The sequence below is a fragment of the Cyrtonyx montezumae genome, unplaced genomic scaffold, assembly GCF_038088225.1.
Source record: "Cyrtonyx montezumae isolate F1298 unplaced genomic scaffold, pur_monq_1.0 scaffold_0, whole genome shotgun sequence".
NCBI lineage: Eukaryota > Metazoa > Chordata > Aves > Galliformes > Odontophoridae > Cyrtonyx > Cyrtonyx montezumae.
The window spans coordinates 37544913-37562302 of NW_027071824.1; the positions used below are offsets into that span (position 1 = coordinate 37544913).

Below are 17390 nucleotides of genomic sequence, written 5' to 3' on the forward strand. Positions count from 1 at the left end.
CTCTTGGCAACCCATAGGAAGGGTCTCAAGTACAGAAAATAGTACTATTTTTGAAGCAGTAGTTTCTTATTGATTGGAAATGAAGGAGTGTGCAGTATTTTTGTTATACCTACTTATATTTTTTGTGTATCTATTTTCATCATTGTTCAGATTTACCCACTACTTTTAAAGGATGAGTGGCAAATATTATTAGGCATAATAGCAATAATGTTTATATTTGCTCAATAGCAGTTTTTGCTGACTTGATAGCTTTCAAATGAATATGACACAAGAAGCTGTATGTTCAGGAAGATGCATCCCTTCTACTTTCTACTAAATAATACGTTGATGGTTTGAGGCCTAATTCAAATCATGTTTAAGTTATCACTGGTGATAAATAATACTATTTTAAATAGATTGTTATTCAATTGTAGAAAGTAAACCCTATTTTTTTATTCTTAAGTAAGCTACAAAGAGGTTACATCAGTTTTATGATAATTGTTTGGCAAAGTATAGATGCATGCGACAGAAACTTATAGAGAGCTATAGATCCTAACTGGGGCTGCATAAGGACTTGCCTTTACCTAGATATAGCATATGTAAAATGGAATCAAAAGGAATTTTTCTGGCTGTGACTGTATTGTACTGTGAGTACAGACTGGAGTCAGAGTTAAGTATTTATTTATTTACAGATTAGGGCTATTTACAACAGATGAAATAGCTGGAATGCTGTAAAAGGTCTCTAACAGTCCTGGCCACAGGCATGGAAGGATCCTTATAGTATTGTAAATAAAGATAACTGCTTTCTGAAAACATCTCTGAAAGAAAAATGGGGTGTGTAGCACAGGAATTGCATTTCAGCACTTGGAACACAAATTGCAGTGCTGCCAGCCAACAGGAAGTCTAGAAAATCTATTCTGAATTATAGATTTCTGATGATTTTAAGATGATAAGTCTGCCAAGAGCTGCCCCAGTTGAGGAGAAAGAAGGGCAGGCTTAATTCTTACAAACACAGACAGTAAGTCTATCCTGCAGCAGATCCTAGATCTTCAGATTTTGCAGGAAAGGTAGATAATAAAGATACTGAATATATAATTAGCTTATTTTTCAATGTATTAGCATGAAATATTAATTTTTGCACTATTTATGGTCTCTTAACTTTCTAGTAAGATTTCTGTTGTACCTCCAACTCCACCTCCTTACAGTGAATCCACGGCAGGAAGTAATGTGAAGGTAAATATATGTATGTGCAAAATATACGTAGATATTCATGCACCTCTCAGGGATTCATTCATATACAGAATTACAGTAAGTAGCAATAACAGCTGTAACATTGTACTGCCATGTGAATGTTGCCTTATGTTGGTTTACTTTTTATTTTCATGCTGCTTTGGTAGTAGAAGAAAGGTTAGACTCTGTCATGAGAGGTATTTTCAATTCATTTCCAATTTTTGAGGGAAGTGACTAACCTCCTCCACTTCTTGCTTGCATCTAGAGTACTGTGTCAGGGTTTGGGGTTCTTCGCTGTAGACAAGATAGTGATAAACTGGGAATATGCTTAGCAGTGAGGCGCCAACAAAACTGAGGCTCAAGTACTTGTCCTGCAGAGAAAAGCTGCTGGACCAGAGCTTGTTCAGCCTGGGGCAGAGATGGCTTTAGTGGATCCTGTAGCAGCATCTTTATCACCTGTTGGTGGGGGGTTAGCAAGGCAACGAAGCTGGGCTCTTCCCATGGGAGGAGGATGAAACTTTATAACAGCAAGTGCTTTATGTTTTCTTACTGTTGAACTCCTCCATTTGCAGGAACTTGGACAGTCCAGAAGTTTTAATAAATCTGTGGAAAACTTGTTTTTGTCTCTCACAACACATATAAAAAGTAAGTAGCTTTCACTGCTTTTGTATTCTAGAATAACATTGTTGAGCATTTCAATTTTTTGGCTGAATTGTTGGCCAAAAGATAGCTGTTAACAAAGGGTATTGACTAATCTCCCATTGGCAAGACTGAGACAATCATAAAAATAAAACAGTAATGTTACCAGTCAATAATACTTTTCTTATAAAGATGTAAAAAGACTGCATAAAGTTATTTTTAAGTTTACTGGATGTTCCCATGGAGTACCTTTAACTCAAGTTCGCGTAGAGTAATAGCTACTTTCTACTGTAGTGACCTTCATGTTAACTGACAGAAAAGTTCTTTTATGGAATATTCTATCATGTAATCAGAATGTAGTATTTTCTTTCTCTGTCATTTTTCTAGGGAAATTCCTCTTGGTCAGTCTGTCTAGATGTGCTTGTTTGTTTGTTACTAATATGTGCTTCTAACAACCAGCCAGTTCCAACAGCTTTGTTCACTCTGATAATTTTATTTCTTTCCATCCATTTATGCTGCTTGCTGTTCTTTAGGGTGCAGACTCTGTATGATCCTCTATGTGCTGGGGGCAGCTTGTCTCTGTGAAGAAGATATTAAAGGTATCACTGACCAGAGGAGAACTACCTCTGAGTTTTATGGAAATTGCAGGGACTTGCATATTTGCATGCGTTTGAATCAACCTTAGTATTTTCTCACTAGCTTCATTTGAGACAACTCACATATAAGATTAGATTAGAAATTTATTGATAAATTTGGCTTTAGTATCTTTCCACTTTTCCTCATCTTATCCACTGTGCGCAATTTCCTCTTCCATCCATCACAAAGGCCTGTTCTGTTTTCCAGTAACTACACAAATGTAACACAGTATCTATGTGAAGGCGTAGTAAAGGTATGCAGAGATACAGTATCTGTTTCTCCTGAACAGAAGCATGGTGCAGGATACCATAGGATACTTTGTCCATGGAAGTATGTGGCTAAAGCAGCACAAAGTTGAATGTGAATTACTGTATCCTGCTTTCTGTTCGCAGCCCGTTTACTGTTACTGTAATGCAGTTCAGAACACCATCAGGATTACAGCAAGTTATTTTAATGGTTCGTTTCTACTAAAAGGAAGCTCCTACTCGCCCCTGTCTTTCCTCTGTTGTGTATCTGACCTTGTGCTGCCATTGCTTAACCTGAATTAACACCAGAGTTTCTGGACCTCTCTGGAAGCCAGTTAGAAGAGCAGACCACTAACCTAGACAAAACAATTGTGTACTTCTCTGCTGGTCTATCAAGTTAAATTAGCTGAAGTTGGGGTGTATATGTTGGAGCCCACACAAAAGTGGGTGCTGGACCACGTGGCCTGGAGGGAAGGACAGCAATTACAGAGTGGGGGTGTGGAATCAGGTTGTTAGGTCAGATTGGCTGTATCTGAAAACCACATTCAATTGATGCTATCTTCAGTTAGGATAAGAACCTTTTAATTTGTGAGAAAATAACACACTGTTACAATCACTGATGTCAATAATTAAAGTGTATGGAAGCCCTAGTAGAGGGGAGGACTTGGGCTCTCTGAGAGAAGAAACTAGCTTTTTCAGACAGGGTGACCTCTTAGTAAAACCAGGTACTGTGCTCATAAATGCTTTCAGTTACAAGTGTCTAAAATTGGTGCTCTGTATCTTAGATAAAAATGTCATGGTTTGCAGAGGTTTTCAATACAGGATTTGATTTAGTAGTTGGATTTGATTGAGTAGTTGGGTAGGGATAGTGATAGGAGGATAGTTGGACTAGATGATCTTGTAGGTCCTTTCCAACCTTATGAACCTATGAACCTATACCCCTAGATCTTATGTATTGTAGTAAATAAACCTGGAGAACCTAGTTCTGAACCTGCTTCTGATTCTATTACTGGAGCTAATGTTTGTGTACATCTGAGAGCAATAGGAGCAAAGGATTAGCATGTGCAGCTCAATGCCTCTGTACAGTCTCATTACGATGACATTACCTCCTGTTCTGGCATGGTTTAGTGGCAACAGATTATAATCCAGTGGTTGCTATTTGAAGGGTGTAAAATGAATTGCTGGTTGTAGTTTTACTTGCAGTGCAAAACTGCTCTTGGAACAATGTTCCCATCATGCTAAGCGTTTGGATAAAAATGCCAAAGGAGGAATAGATCTGAAAAATACAGATTTTGTTTGTTTGTTTCTTTGTTGCTTTTTTTTTTTTCCCCAATAACCTGTTTTGTAACTTATTCGTTTTAAGAGAGTGTGAGGCAAGCTTTTGTTCAACTACTTAGATTGTATTTACTCCTGGATCTCTCACTCCAGTCTCTTTTATGGTTTCTGTTTCCACTGTGTATCTAAAAACCTGATTTCACTTACAGTTAGCGATGACTTAATTTGAGCTTACTTATAAATATGGCACATGATCCCCCTAATGGTGCACAGAGTATAATAAATATCTGACAACTAATTGCTGCTGAGAACAAAACTAATCCGAAGTGGCTTTAAAAGTCACACTTGAGAGTGCCAATATTTTTGAGTACCATATTGACGTACTGTCTGCTATCTGAGATTCCTCCATGGAGATTTGTATTATGGGAGGAACACTTATTTCTTCAGGATGAAGTAAACATGATAGCTATTTCATGTACCACTTCAAAATTATTAATTCTTCATGAGAAGCTATCTAGGATTTATGACAAAGTGTCTGCTTCTATGCCTGCTGATTTTCATCTCCAGAAATTGCAGATGTCTGCTGCCCTTCCCTTTAAATGAAGTTCTGACTGTACCCTGAGGAACAGGAAACAAAAAGTGGTGCACTAAACCACTGAAATCCAGTTGTCCCATATATTTATTGACAGTAGACTAGATGTAGTAGAATTAGCACTTTAATGACATACTTATATGGATAAGCTTACATCCACATGTAAGTAGTGTTGTTGAAGTCAGCAAGAGCTACTTCTTGAAATTATATGTGATTTGGGATTACAGTACATAATCTCTCTTGTTCATATTTTGAATTAATTTTTCAATATCTCTGCTTTTTAATTTTCACTCTTGTGTTACTGAATGTTGTTATAATGATCTTTCTTTTATCCTGAACCAAAATACTTTACAAATCAAATGGCATATAGAAACTGTACTGGCTATTTCTGTTAGAAAACTATGTTCAGTAGCATAAAACTATCTCTTGCAGCAGCTGTAATGAAAGGAGGCAAAGACTATAATTTCTGGTTAAAATGGCAGGAAAGATTCAGGCAAGCAAAATATAATTAGACAAAATGGGTTGAGTACATGCCATCCCATTTGTTTCTTATTAGGAGTTCTGTAGCAAAACTGTAGGATATGTTTGAAAGATACATTATTTGTCTGTAAGCAAGATTACTCCAAGATTACAAGCAATGTTTGTTCTAGTGACTTCTTTTTGTATTTGTTTCAGAAATCTCTAAGTCCCAGAATGATATGGCTGACAGAAGTCTTCTAACAACGGATTATGGGCGTAATGTGGAAAGAAGGAAGCAAAGGAGGAGCCAGTCTGATACTGCCATCAACATCACGAGCAGGGTATCCACATTGTTGTACACACAGTCTAGCTGCAAGAGCTGTTATGGGCGTGGAATTTAAGAATCATGACCTGCATGCTGGAATTTTACTTGCATTTATTTGCAGAGCTGTAGCTGATGTTCACAAACTGTGGCCAGACCTCTGAATCACGTGACTTTTGACTGAGTCTCTGCACTTGATGTCAGCCCAGATCTGGAATGTTAACTGGGATTTTTACGAAGACTATCGCACAGGGAAAGGATGGGTCACTTTTCTCTCAGGTGCTCACAGCCCCTGCTGGGTCTAATTGGCATCTGCTCTATGTGACTATTAGAATGTGAGGAGGTTCTCTGTTTCTTGTCCAGGGTTACCTCATCCCAGGTGGAAAATCTGACATTTGCCCTTACTGACATGCCAGAAAGTACTCTGATTTTTTTCAGTGGATTAATTGAAAAAAAATACATACATATTTTTCCCTGGAAAGTATGCATGTTTCTCCTAAGAGTAACTAAGAAATAATAGATGTAGCTGCCCTTTTGATTATGTTAGGATATAAGACTAGGGCACCACTTTAGTCTCAAGAGCAAGATCTGTTTCCCATGTAATATCTCTCTATTTGTGGTATGCTCTGAGCTTAATTTATTTAGATTAATGTTATAAGAGATTATGTTTGCATTCAATAATAGTGGGGAAAAAAAAAAAAGAGAAATAAAAAGCAATCTCAAGCACTGCCAGCAAGCCTAAAGACTGAATTTAGGAAGTTAATTGAATAGCATTTTCTATGGCCTTTCACTATCAGCTCTTTAAGTTCATTAGATGAATTTAAGGAATTAGGTGCTATTATACCAAAGTCAGTGGGAGAACAAGCACAAGTGTGCAAACTTTAGAACCTGTTTGAAGTGTGTGTATACCTGTGGGTTACTGCTCCTGTGACAGCAGATGTGTGCTGCTGCAGGGTTAGAGCTGGATTTGAGTCTTGCTTATGATCTGAAGCTAAACTTAAGCATTGGCATTTTGCATTGTCAGTCACTTATTTTTCATTTAACACGGCAGAGAAGTCTTTTGGATTCAAGCAGCTAAAAAACAGCATGAAGCATTTTGTTTTGGTTACGGAGTGAAACTGGTGTTTCAGATTTTTGAAAAGCAGGAGGAAATCTCACTGCTGAGAAATATTACGGTTTGGGTTTTTCTCTTTGAGTCTCTGTCCCAAGTACATTTTCTGTCTTTTTCCTTCTTACGAGGAAATGTATTAGGTTCAAATACTTGTTTTTAAGGCACAGTAGTTATTATACGTAAAAATTGCTGTGTGTTACAGTAACAGCATGCTGCTTCAGATTTTCAACATCCTGTTTTTTCAGAGGTAGTCTCAAGGTATTCCCCATCTTCTCTGCTGTTCTCATTCTTCAGTGCTTTCTGCTGGTGGTGCAGAAGAATTTCCTAGGTCTGTTAAACGTACAAAAACTTTTTTTTTCTTTTTTTTTATGCAAACAAGTCCTTATCCTTTTGTTGATTCAGTCACACTATCATCTTTCTAGTCTTTTGGGTAATCCTTGTCATACAATTGTTTTATTAGACCCTAACTCTAAAATCTCTCAGTTCACTCTCTTCTTTTGGACCGTGAATGTACTTGTCATAGATTTTGTTGTTCATGGATAATGCTGTGTCTGAATGACCAATATATATGCCAGTGTTCTGGCACTTCATTCAGTTAGCTCTGATGTTGCTGGTAACAGAGGTGCTGAAGGTAAATCTGAAGGTATTCTGCTGCATAACTTCATTTTCCACAGATTATCAAGGTTTTCATGGGAGGAGTGAGAAAGTGAATGGACTTAAAGTCAAGAAAAGCTCCTTTTTTCTATAATCAAAGCAAAATAAGAACTTGTCAGTCTCCTGTTTTCAAGTTTCTTTCAACCTATGTTCATACTTGTCTAAATAGGCATGGGCATGCATGCGTCATGCATTTTAGAAAATACTATTTTTGTTTTCAGGGAGGCAAGATATATTTTTTTTCTTTTTCAAAATTACTGTTTTGTTAAAGACTAGGAAGGCCTCTTATTGATTATATTACTACTTTGGGTTTGTTATTCATAGGCTGTGATTAACAGTTGCAGTGGTAGCGAACCATGGCTTAGCTGGTGGCGTGTTGATTTAAAAATATGATGGAGATAATGAATGTATTGCCAGCTGAAATGAGCACGTTGCAAGTTAACATTTAAATGAAGTTGCTACATTCTTCTTGGAAACATGCCATCTGTGTGACGTTGGTCAGTGTGAGCTGTAGATATTTACTTAATTTTCTTGTGATATTCTGAAGGAAGCGAGACTTTTTTCTTAAAAAACAAAAACCACAAAATGAATTGTTGAATCTCTTACAGAAGAAAAGTACACCCAGTCTTCAAGAGCTCTTCTATGGTGCTCAGGATAACAGTGAAATTCTTACCAAAAGGAATTCCAAGCAAGAGGAAGACATAACAACCAGTCCCACAAGTGATGCTGTTTTCTGTGACGGCAGGAAATACGTAAGTTCTAGTGTGAGGCACAGCAGAGCAGGTACCAAATGGAGATCAATGTAAAAGCTAAGATACTGATTTATATTACAGAATGTAAGAATTTTGCTTGAGTTTCTTTCTGATAAAATGTTCTCTGCCTTTTTTCTCTAGCCCTTGAAGAGACACTGTGAACTTCTTACAGCACAAGCCCAATAAAATTAGTAGCAGATAATTGATAGCTGGATATAGGCATTAATAACAAATAACTAATATATTAGGTTCCTCTGAATTTTGCAAATGCAGCTAACATTCTTTCCATTTTGTGTTAGTATTGAGATACTGAACGTGATTCTTTCTAGTCTAGTAGCTACCTTTCTTTTTTACCTTAACTTTATTTAACTCAAGGGTTTTGTTATTCTGCAAGAACTGTGGTAATGCAAATGTCAGTGGAAATTCAAATGTCAGAATGATGGTGAATGAGGAGAAAGCTGGCAGTTAAGGAAGTCAGGGGTACAGTTGATAGGCTTGGAGGATGTTACTGAAACTTCCTCTGTTGAGTGGCTTGATGAATACTGAAAATTACAGAGAAGTAAGCTAGCTGTGAATGAATTCAGTATATTCTTTAAAGTCTCCATGATTAGCTGTGGGACTTGATTTCTATGTATTAGTGATGAGATTAATCATGGTGAAGTGTCCAAAGAATCCATCTCTGATCTTGGAAAGAAGAGAACTGAAATGGCTTTTGAGGAATCAAAATTAAACCAGCTTGCTCACTGTAAAAAAACACGAGGATTTTGTCTTTCTCTCCCTGCTTACTGAGCTGTGGAGTTGAAGGTATTGTACTGACAAACGGATAATGATTTTGGGAGACACTTGTAATTCTATTGGCAGCTATTTGAACTAGGCTATAGACCACCACAACCTGATTTTAAAAGTAGAATTCCTTCTATGGGTAAATGTTTGTTGTTGAAGACCGCTCCATGAAAATATGTCTTCCAGAACATAAGAAGATATTCCTTCCAGTCATGCCAGCAGGAGTGCAGTACATAAATAATTTCCAAGTACTTTTTACAAAGCAAAAGCATGAGTGATATCTATGCTGATTGACTATAGGTGATTTCTGATCGGGTGGGAGATGTGTGTAATGGCATTCAAGCCAAATATCATTAACCAGAATAGCTATCCAACTTCTAAGAATAAGAGGTTCTGTGAAATAAATGTTGGGTCAGTTTTGTGGAACTTCTAGTAAGATACATGTGATAGGAATGCACGTGGATTCTTTTTTTCTTTTTTAGTGAAAGATTTTTGTGGAAAATTTGGTCAGAAGACTAAAAATATTCTATGTTAGGATATGAAGGAGCAGAACTGAACGAAGCTGCAATAGGGATAGGTTGCACTGATATACAGCTTGTGGTAAGAGTGAGATTACGTGCAAGCAGCATCAGGTCACAGCAGCCCTAGCACTTCTTATGACTTCCTTAATAACCACTCTGATCCTTGTTTCGTCAGGTTTGAGCCCGTAAGATTGAGTTGATAGCTTCTTTGAGTAAGTTTCTATTCAGTTGCCATGAATATTAAAATGATTATTTGGCAAGCTGCACATCTGCAGCATTGGAGAGAGCATTTTGGCAGGAGCATCTGCACAGAAGATCTGATCTTATTAACACTACTCTGCACTCTTAGCTGCTGGGTTGTGAAATGCAGAACTCCTTGGTTAACAGATCCTGTGTGGGTTGGTGGTGTTTTTCAGAGGGATGGGAGTGGTCTAACAGATATTTTAGCAACCTAGGACGATGTTACCGTGAGATTAATTCCAACAAGCTTTTCCTCATGGTATGTGATATGTAAAAAGATGCTAGAGCATATTTTAAGAAGTACCATTATAGATGAATGAAGACCAAATTATTCTGGTTTAGTTTATTACAGTGAAGTCAGAATAGCGCTAGCAAGTTAAGTGTCCATACTGGGGCCATAGAAAAGGCTGTGGACTTCCCATTCATTTCAGAGTCATGGCTTCTGTAAATGCTAGAAAAAGAATAACTGTTTATATACATCTGGATGGAGAGCATCCAAACCTTTGCCCTGTAAGCACAAGTAGATGAAAGAGCAAAGTGGCTGAGGTGAGCCAGAAAAACACCTCCCTAATGCAGTAACCTGTGACAGCTGGATGTCTTTGTATATTAATATCTTCTGAGCAGTCTGCTATAGTATGTCATTTTTATATGGAATTGGGTCGTCTTGTAGAGTATTTATTGGTTGTGCCATGATGCTTTTGTTTCCATTAATGCCTAATAGAAGCTAGCATCTCAGCAATGATGCTGTAAGTATCAGTTGCAGTCTAGTTCTGTAATTTGTGTTTGCAAATTTCAGAGATTTTTTTGTAACTATTACTTGCAGACAGAACTCTCTTAGCCCATGTTATGATGGGAAACCACATAGCAGTTTAATTGTGAGACAATTTCTAGACCTATAAGTTACCTAAGGAAGTACTTTCTTAGCATAAGTTTATTAGAGTAGAAAAGACAGAGCAGTAGAATTGTGATTAGTTATAATTTCCAGAGCTGTTATGTAAGCAACAGAATGATTTTTATACATGTTACTTGAAATCTTCATGATTTCTAATAGCTCTATAGACAAATAGTACTGACATTTGAAGGAAATAAATGTTTTGTTCTACCTGATCTGAAGTTACTTTCTGAAACATTTGTCTTTCCTTAGGGGAGTTTGTACAGTCTAAACAGCACTTGTACTGAATCTGGCAACTTTGGCAAAGCTAATGTCACAGGAGAAATAGAGTTTGCCATAAGATACATCTTCAAAGCTTGCATCTTAGAAATTTGCATCAGGGGATGCAAGAATCTGGCTTATGGAGAGGAGAAGAAGAAAAAATGTAATCCGTAAGTATTTTACAGAGAAAGAGAAAAAAAACAGAATATTTTGCTTACTCTTTTGAAGGTACTTGCATATGCTGTAATTGAAATGGATTACTATGTGGTGTTACGCTACACTAAGTCTTCCAGAACGTCCAGTAAATACCTGCACTTTTTAAGTCTCTGCACTGGGAAGCACACATTTCATATTTATCAGTTCTTGATTTTTTTTTTCTCAAAATTTTCTGCTATTAATTGTCTGTTTCCCTGCCTGTGAGCAGGCAGCTGGTTATCTGTGCTGTTGATGATCTTTGGATCTTGAAAGTGGCAGTTTAGATTCTAGCTATTAAGCTGTGCCTGCAAAATTAATACACACAAGGCTAAAACACAAGATGAGAAATTGAAAGGTGAGTCATGTTACAAGTTCATCTGCTGACTCAGTGTGGCTTACTGCCACACACGCAGACTGCACACGTACTCCTTCTGTGCTTCCATCTTCCTCATCACTAAGATTGGAAATTTCAGGTACAGCAATGCTTCTTAAAACTTAAAGATGGTTAATAATTACTTACTGCCACAAGAAGTAGGATGCTTACTTCTGTGGACAAAATAATGATTGTTTGGACAGTTAAGCCTTGGTGATTTGTTTGTTTGTTACTAAATGATCTCTGACCACGCAGTAATCATTTGTAGAAAATCACCAAGAAGAATACCTAACTACATGTTCTTGTCCCTGCTGTCACATGGTTGCAGCCACCTTCGCTCAGAAGGAATGTGACTTTGCATAACTTGTGGAGGAAGCTCATAAAGATGAGCTTGGTGATGAAAACAGCCTTGCTGGAAGAGCAGCTCATGGAGCAGAACTGTGGGAGTGCTTCAGGAGTGGGTCAAAGTTCTCTAAGTCCCCTGATGATTTAGCAAGACAAACAGTTGCAGGAAGCCTGAGAAGTGATGTGGGAAGAGCTGTGTAGTGAACATGTTGTTCTCTACTAGTATATATGTATTGGTATATTTATCTTGGTTTCCAAGCCAAAAGAAAAAGTGTGGTCAGTGCACTCAACAGAAAAAGAAAAAAAAAAGTAAAAAAAAAAAAAAAGAAAAAGCAAAAAACCCTTGTAAGTAGTGTTTGAAACCTGTTGAACTGTTTAGCTGGTTGACTCGTTTGAAGTTTTGAGTGCCAGTTTCCTAATTAAATTGGTCTGGGGTGATTGAGTAAGAAGCTAGAAGTTGTAGTACCTGAATATTTTTAAAAGGTAATTTTAACTATAGATAGATTTTGAAAGAATAGGGAAGATGTGTAAGTTCTGCACTGATGATATGAGACCTTTATCATAACTCTTAGTTAAGAGTGAGGTGATAAGGTGATTTTAGAACTGGTTTAACTCATATTGTCTGAAAGGTGTACCAAAAACACAGTTAAATATCTTCTTGCCAGGCTGTGAGCCAGTACTCTCTATTGCTAATACTCATGAGTTTTGAAGCCGTAGCAATAATATGACCCATTGAACCCATATTAGGGAGAATAATGACTAAGTCATAATTTTTACATGACAATTACCCATGTGTAAATGGTGTTGGTGCTCGATATCAGTTCAACTCAGCTTCCAGAAGACTTTAACTGTTTTTCCTTGAGTCAGCATTAAAGTGATTTCAAAAACTACTTTCAGTCTAGTGGTAGGTATAACAGTTGACATTTGTAAAAGTTAGGAATGATTGTGTTATAGCTGCGACTGCGTCTTTAATTTGCTACATAACTTACTGTTGTAAAGGCATCTTCTTAACAGCAAGCAGCAGTGAACCTGTACTTGATTAAATTCATTTTTATTTTTATTTTAATTTGAGCACATATTACACTTATTAGCAGCTTATGTTACTTATATTACACATATTACACACATTAGCAGCTTCTTATGGAGCTGCTACTGTGACTGAGAAGGTGACCTCCTTGGTGGCTGCTTGTTGGATACCAAGAATAAGAAACCAGAAGGTTCCTATCCATACCTGATTATTCTGGTTAGAATAATAGGATTGAAGCACATCATCTGAATGACATACAGGGATCTTTGTAGTCTGCCTGCTTAGTTGAATGAGAACGGAGATATATGCATAATCAAAACTTGCTGTTTTATTGCTTAGGAAGTTAAAAAGCCAGTGAAAGTGAGTTAATTTTTATTCTCTTCTAAATAGTTTATTTTTCTTCTTAGTTTTATTTCTCTCCCCACCTCCCCTGTGGTCACTTTCTGTATTCCCTCTCCATTTACAAGGTATGTCAAGGTTTATTTACTTCCTGATAAATCTTCTCGGAGTAAGCGGAAGACAGCTGTCAAAAAGAACACAGTGAATCCAGAATTCGATGAGACTTTGAAGGTACTGTTTGCAATTGTGTGCTGCCAAACATGCTTTTCCATGGTAATGTCTCCTTCTACGATGCACAGTCCTGTGAGTTCAGAAATGTCCTGGTGGGGCAATTCTAAAAGTCACTGACAGTAGCCATTAAAATATAATGGGTTTCTGCAAATGCTTTTGGAGTTATGTTACTAAATTGTGAACTCTGTTTTTGTGTGTGAAAACATGCAACAATTTTGTGTTGCTCCGAGTTACCTTGTGGCAAAAGCAAAGTGTCTTTTATTTGGTGTGTTCGGGAACTGAGTGTATTGCAGAGCAAAGTTAATTTTATGTTTTTAACCCTTTCAGTTGATACCCTTTTATGTGGTGTCCTTGGGAGTGTCTCTCTGCAGTTAGCTGAATGCTAACTGAGTTCCACTTTGCTAAAATGTTGTCTGCTCTCTTGTGTGTGCACAGCTGATGCCAGACTGGCTCTTTGGACTGTCTCATTTAAAACATTAGTAATCCCACCAGAGAACAGTAGGTATGATTTGAATTCATTAGTGCCTTACACGATTATTTTAGCATCCTTCTAACAACTTTGTGTAGAACATAGAAGCCATTATTCTCACTTCACAGACACTTAATGAGATAGGAAGTTGAAGCCAAGTGCTGTTGGAGGAGAGAGCTGAGATCGGTTTGCTTGTTTCTTGCTCCAGTTCTGTGCTCAGATCACTATAAACCCATTTCTTTGTGTGCATCAGTAAAGCTACAGCAGCAAATAAGATGAGTTCTTCAGCAACACGTTGTAAGAGAAAGGAAACAAAATCAATGGAGGGATGAGTTTGTAATATTTCTCCTTAAACTATGTGAAACTTTCAGTAAGTCTGAACATCAGGGCTTAAGTCAAGAGAGAAGAAGCACCTATCATTGAAATATTTGGTTCTTATTTCGTAGTCCCTTTTCAATGCCAGTGATGCAGAACAGATACAGTGAGAGCCATGCCTAAGCTGGCTGTGTGAACACTCAGTTTAATTAGAAATAATTTAAATTTCTTTAAACGTGCAGAAATGGTCAATTGAACATAGTGCCAGTGCAGACAAACTACACTGAAATGCTGAGAGCCAACTCAGTGGGACCTCTGCAAATCCTGGCATGTGCACTTAGGTGGCTAATTGTGAAGAGTACGGGTGCTCTCAGGAGTCACTGAGTGATTCAGGGCTGTTTGTCCCATAGTCTACAGCCAGCTTATGATTCAGCACCTGAATGTTGGTAGTAGCAATGCCTGCAGCCATGCCATCATCTCCAGCTTGCAGTACAGGTGGCTGCAGGTCACCTGAGGGTAGTATCAGGCTAACCAATCCACTGTGGGTATCTTAGGTACATAACAACAACTCGAAGGGCTCTAACTATGCTTAGGGAGTAGATCAAGGCATTAATGACAGATCTCCTGAACTACTTCCTCACTCACAGTATCCTTATTGAGTACATCTCCACTGACCAGAATGGATCTTTGTTCGGTGTCTTAATCTCGAACTGACCTCCAACTGTAGCAGTTAAACTGTACTGAGAGTGTAAAACAGAAAAAAATAGTGATTAAAAAAAAAACTACTATAAAATAGTCAGGAATGATTTAAAGATATGGACTAATAATTTGAGTGCAGGCCAAGGTATTTTTGGGATGTAGTTTCACATTTGCATGGGTATTACTTTAGCATTTGAGGAGTGAGGTAACAGGTAAATTGCAAGGCACATTCAGACAGGTACTTGTGTCTGCATCCAGGTGCCTTCAGCCATGCTTCAGCTGGGCTGCCTGCGAGCATCCTGCCAACATTCATCCTGTGCACTGCTTGTAAATGCTGTTTCTCTTTCCAGTACAAGATTGAGTGCTCCCAGCTGGGAAGTCGGCAGCTTCAGATCTCTGTGTGGCATGCAGGAGCACTCAAGTACAGAGTGTTTTTGGGGGAAGTGGTGATCCCACTTGCAGCGTGGAGTTTTGAAGATAGCTCAATGGAGTCATTCAGCTGGTACCAGCTCACATCCAAGGTGACTGCTAATTTCTCTGCTTAGCTGAGTCTTAAGAAGTGGATGTAATGATAGAAAGCTATGAAAGAGATCATCCTTCTGAAGTCACTGGGGGAAGAATGCTGTCAATCCAGCCCTCGAGTAAGGCCTGCTACAAATATGAGTCATGAAAATGATGTGGAATAGAATGTAATGCTGATTTCTGTATGTCTCATTCTCCAGCATGAGAAGCCTGAAGATAATCTTACTCAGTACAGCGGAGAACTCCTGGTGTCTGCGAGGCTGTCAGTACCAGCCCACTATAAAAATTTCCAGTTTCAAAGGTGGATAATGGAAGGTATAAAATGTTCCAGTATGTGTGAAGCCCTTGGCTAGAAAAGAATTGAGACCAATGGAGGACTGACAGTTTTCATATGGAGTTTATGTGCAGTTTGTAGTATACCATATTTTAATGTTTTCAAAGTCCAAACATTTTCTAGTTTCAGCTTTTTAATGCCAGGGAAAAAAAAATAATTAAAAAAATAATTGTAATGGCTGCAGTGTGATATATCAAGATGTCAGGCAAACTTGTACCTGTTGTGTTACTGGTAGACCTTACACTGAAGGTGATGCAGTCGTTTCACTGTCCAAGGTAGAGGATACCAATGTAGGAAAAAGGTGCAAGGCTCCAAAGGTACTGAAGTAGCATCCTTTGCTTCCTCCCATGGTCTCATTTTAGGGAGATTGTTTCACGTGAGTGATGTTAGGTTCAAAATGTGCAGCCAAGATTCAGTTCTTGGTGATGACTGACTTTCATGGTACATTTATCATACAAGCAGTGTATCAGATCCAGGATCTGCTGATGTGGAAATACAAACGTTCTGAGGGCTGTGGATAGGGCAACCTCATTTCCTAACCTCCCTGGTTCATAGTGAGGTATGTAAAAGTCTAGAGTCCTAGTAAAGCTGTGTTCAGGACCATTAGAACAGGTAGAGACCAACAGAAAGACCTTAATTAGCTGTTAGGTCAATTTTACTGCCTTTTTTTTTTTAACTCAATAACCCCAAAGCCACCAGCTAGCTTTCTTCCACTTTTCTTCCCTCTGCATGCCTGTCTCCCTGCCCTGTAAGTAGAGCTGTAACGGAGCAGCGATACCACACTACAGGTTAGGCCATTTCTTTCTGCCTTTATTTCAGAGAAACACTCCCATGGGCACTGTGTGCATGCTTTTTGCAAATACAGCAGAAAGCTCTGTGTTTGGACCAGAGATCACAGAGCAGTCTGGTACTGCTCACTTTTTTTGTGTCATCAGTGCACTGTATGAACAGGTCCAAATCTTTCAAATGATCTTATGCAGCAGGGAGTCCTTATAGGAATTGTAATTTTCCTTCTTAATTATAGTGACATCTTATGTTATCAACTGGTCTGATTTTTAATGTGATAACCTTTCCTGTTTCAGGAAAAAAAGACCAAGGATTTTCCAACTGCCAGCTCCAGGTTATGATATTTGGGGCCAGGAACTTGCCCACGCTGAGACCTGCTAGAATGCCAAACTCATTCGTTAAGGGGTATGTATGAAGCTTAACACTTCAAATGGAAAACGTCACAAACATCGTGTGCAGAGGAAAAAATTAACTTACTTTCATCAGGAGACTGTTGTGTGGAAATGGCACAGTTCATGCGTGGTCAGACTTCTTCTTAGTGGTGCCAGTTCGCACTTGAATGTCTGCAGAACAGCAGCACTCAGAGGGGCAGTCAGGGCGGGATCCTGAAGGTAGCATCAGAGTGCACTGTTGTCATTAAGATTTAGAGATTGCTAAGGATTCCCTCAGCCATCATTGACAGCAGAGGAAAAGCAGACTTGGAGACCCACACTGAAGGAGGGAAGGAAGAGCCAGTTCCAAAAGGGCACTGAGTACCATCGTGTTCTTCCTTGTGCTTGAGCTATTTAAGGCGAATAGAAGGGCCCTGGTTAAATCAGCGCAAACATTGTTTTCTGATTGAGAAATGCACTGCTTGGATCAGTAGGCTTGCTGAACATTCATTTTATTTTATTTTTTGGGGTTGGGGGGGGAAGCTCTCTTATCCTTTCAGACCAAGCAGAGTTAAAGCAAAAGACGCCTGTGGTGAAGAAGGAAGACTGTCCTCAGTGGAAGCACTTGTTTGTCTTTGATGTTACCCCAGCTCAGCTACAGCAGTCATGTCTACACTTGACTGTCTGGGACCAGTCAACTTTCGGCTCACACGATCAGTTTCTAGGGGGAGCCAAGCTCGGTGCAAGTAAGTTCTTTGTCACTGAAAGCTGATGCTAATTTGGATGGAAGAAA

The 17390-nt window shown here is 38.5% G+C and overlaps 1 protein-coding gene across 2 annotated transcripts in view; it reads left to right on the forward strand.

Annotated features, from left to right (window-relative positions):
- The window catches only part of SYTL3 (synaptotagmin like 3), a 30902-nt gene that overhangs the window by 11163 nt on the left and 2349 nt on the right, over positions 1-17390 (forward strand). For both annotated transcript variants that reach the window (XM_065732687.1, XM_065732697.1), the window contains exons 6-15: positions 1146-1212; positions 1782-1854; positions 5272-5396; positions 7751-7894; positions 10583-10761; positions 12999-13101; positions 14935-15105; positions 15307-15421; positions 16523-16631; positions 17141-17343. In XM_065732687.1, the coding sequence (XP_065588759.1) occupies positions 1146-1212; positions 1782-1854; positions 5272-5396; positions 7751-7894; positions 10583-10761; positions 12999-13101; positions 14935-15105; positions 15307-15421; positions 16523-16631; positions 17141-17343 (1289 nt within the window). The remainder of the gene's footprint in view (positions 1-1145; positions 1213-1781; positions 1855-5271; positions 5397-7750; positions 7895-10582; positions 10762-12998; positions 13102-14934; positions 15106-15306; positions 15422-16522; positions 16632-17140; positions 17344-17390) is intronic.